Genomic DNA, 2850 nt, shown 5'->3' on the forward strand with positions numbered 1-2850 from the left:
GTGGAGACCAACACACCCATTGTCTACCAGGAGGAGCTCTCCTGCATTCAGAGGCTGCAGCACAGGCCAGGTTTTGAGGGTGGAAGCTGATGGGGGGGACCGGGGACACCTGCAATGTTCCAGACATCTCTATCCATGTTTAGAATAGCCCCAAGGAAGTGGGAGTTGCAGGGTAAAAGGAATTCGGAAAAAAACCCAACCAAAACAAACAGTCCCATTCAAAAGAATCAAAACAAGGAGAATGACAGGTCAGAGCCTTTCCAACAAGGGCACTGCCAACCCTCAGGGCCAAAACCCAAAAAGCAGAGAGAAAAGGCACAGACAAAGGGGGATGTAACACCCCCTGCATCTCAGAATAGGGTTATTTTAAGCCTGTCTCCTTGGAGCTACCCTAATATTTTTTCTCATGACTCAAATCACCAGGGAAAGGAGTTAGGGCAGAGGAGAAAAAAAGAAACAAAAAAAAAACAAAAACAAAAAGAAACAAAAAGAAACAGAGCTAAGGCTGACACCATAAGACACCCATCTAGAGGGGGCAAAGCCCCAGGAGAGATGAAAGGCAAGCCAGGCTGTGCCTTACCTGGAAAAGTGTGTGGGTTAGGTGACCCTCTTTTAAGGCACTTTGAACAGAGGACGTGCACAGTGTAGTACAGGCTCGGCCATTCCTGGAGCAGGACATTCAGTTCTTCCACTAAAGGCGTAATAGCTTGCCAAGCTGTCCAGATATTTGGTAGGGACGCATGACTAGCGATAGACAGAGTATCTGGCTGCAGAGCTCCCCTGGCAGGCCGGTAACTCACCACCACAGGCACCTTTCCTCGGTAGGCATAAATCTGGTATTTGCCATCCGACCGCTGAACCACATGGCTGTTAATCTGGACACTGTAGCGTGCAAACAAGCCGGGTGGGAAAATGAATGGAAAGCTATATTCAATCTGCAGCTGCTCGACCACGAAGGACTGCCCGCTCAGATTGGTACCGTTGATCCACGCCTCTGCGTGGGGCACCTCGTTTTTCACGTAGCAGGGAAACTTATACCAAGCAGCTGCCCCGTTTAAGGGCTTGCATTTGGGTTTGTTGACACAGTAACACAGCCCCATCTTCTCCAGCAGATCCAGGATGAGCTGCAGGTCCTCCCGGCTCTGGATGTGGGGCTTAAGAAGGAGACGGATAACGTGGGCAGGGAGGAGGCCATGCAGCAAGAAGCCCTCCACGTAGTGATGGAGCTGGGTGGTCCTCAGCTCGTCAATCTGCGTGTCGCTGAGCAGCTTCTGGAGCAGCACAGTGGCATCCCGCTGGCAGAAGATGTTGAGAATGTCAATAAGCCGCGGCAGGTTGTGGAACACGTACTCCCGCAAGGTGAGGTGCTCCTCAAAGTAGAGCAGCTTCCCACTCTCGTGCAGGTAAGACAGGGCACTCTGGAGCCGATCCTCCGTCAGCCCAGCCTGCAAACCCAACCGAGCAGAGTCCCACCAGCTCAGCCACAGCTGCTGAGCCTGTGGCTGGAAGTGCAGCTCCTCTAGCACTTGCCAGGATTTGGGCAACACCCGGTGCAGGTTTGGGAAGATATCCCGGTGCTCAGCCACCGAGAGGAGCTTGTCCCGCAGGCGACGCACCTGGCAACGGTCCTGGCAACTGAAAGGCAGCACTGGAGAGAGGATCTGTGGGCGGTGGTTGAGAAGGTACTGAAATTGGGCCTTCTTTCGCCGCAAGTTCTTGTCCGAGACCCCGTAAAAGGCAGCGTGCGGGCTGGAGCAGCGCAGGTCAAAATCCTGTCCCAGAGCCTCATCCACCTGCTGGACTAAGCTCTGGAGTCCCTCAGCATCCCTCTTCTCCTGCTGAGCGATCTGGTGATGGATATCCAGGCACTTCTCTTCCAACTCCCGCTCCGCACAGAGGTCAGCATGGGTTCCCACCATGCACACCACAGCATGGGGCACCTTGGAACTGAGCCAGTGCAAGAAATAGCCCACAGAGGAGTAGAAGTGCTGAGGGACATAGGCACTCAAATTCACCACCAGCACGTACAAGGCTCCGGGAGAAAGGAAGAAAGACTGGATCACATCATAGCTCGGATCCCCAGCCAGCTCGTACACAATGAATGTCAGGCCCCTCTCTGCATCTGCTGTCCAGTCCATCACCTCGATGCCCTTGCTGCCTCCTGACAGTCCCAGTCCTGATGGTACTTGGGGGGCATTTGGTGGCAGTGACGACACAGGGCACGGTGTCTCCCCTTTCACTCGGTGAGAGGGCACGTGAGAAGGGATGTCCTGCCGCTCAACGGTGAGACGTTCCAGCTGCTGCATGACAGGTGCCCGTGCCGAGGAAGAGTCCTGAGGGTCCGGGAAGGGGCAACACCCAACCGGCACCCTCCCAACGTCCTGCTGTTGCCCAGGAAAGCCTCTGGGCTGGGTGCTCCCTGCCTCCAGGCTTCCCGTGTCCTCACTCTGCCCATCTTCCTCCATGAGGCGTCGTCTCAGCAGGGTCTTTCCCGCATCCTTTAGGCCCATGAGGACCAGCTTGAGGCGGGGTTTGAGGGCAGGCTGGGTGTGGGCCAGCTCCTGCTGGTAGGCTGCAATGTAGGGGATGCCTTTCATGCACACCTCATAGGGGGGCTGGATGAGGGGGTTGTCTTTGATCTTCCACAGGGTGACACGCGAGAGCTGCCCGAAGCCCTCGGGAAGGATGGCAATCTGGTTGCTTTGCAGGACCAGCTCCTCCAGGCTGTGGAGGAGGACAATGGAGTCGGGCAGGTAGCGGATGCGGTTGTTGTCCAGCCAGAGCGTGCGGAGCTGGTGGAGCTGGCAGAGGCGAGGGGGCAGCACGGTGAGCTGGTTGCGGCTCAGGTAG

General features: G+C 55.9%; 1 protein-coding gene across 1 annotated transcript; it reads right to left on the reverse strand.

The window, feature by feature from the left end:
- Positions 1–800: 800 nt before the first annotated feature.
- Positions 801–2801, reverse strand: MFHAS1 (malignant fibrous histiocytoma amplified sequence 1; the record flags this gene model as incomplete). Its single annotated transcript, XM_009070897.1, has 1 exon — positions 801–2801. A coding segment is annotated over one exon (2001 nt), but the record flags the coding sequence as incomplete, so codon positions are not given.
- Between the last annotated feature and the right edge of the window lie 49 nt (positions 2802–2850).

This window comes from Acanthisitta chloris, unplaced genomic scaffold (assembly GCF_000695815.1).
Source record: "Acanthisitta chloris isolate BGI_N310 unplaced genomic scaffold, ASM69581v1 scaffold8693, whole genome shotgun sequence".
In the NCBI taxonomy this organism is placed as follows: domain Eukaryota; kingdom Metazoa; phylum Chordata; class Aves; order Passeriformes; family Acanthisittidae; genus Acanthisitta; species Acanthisitta chloris.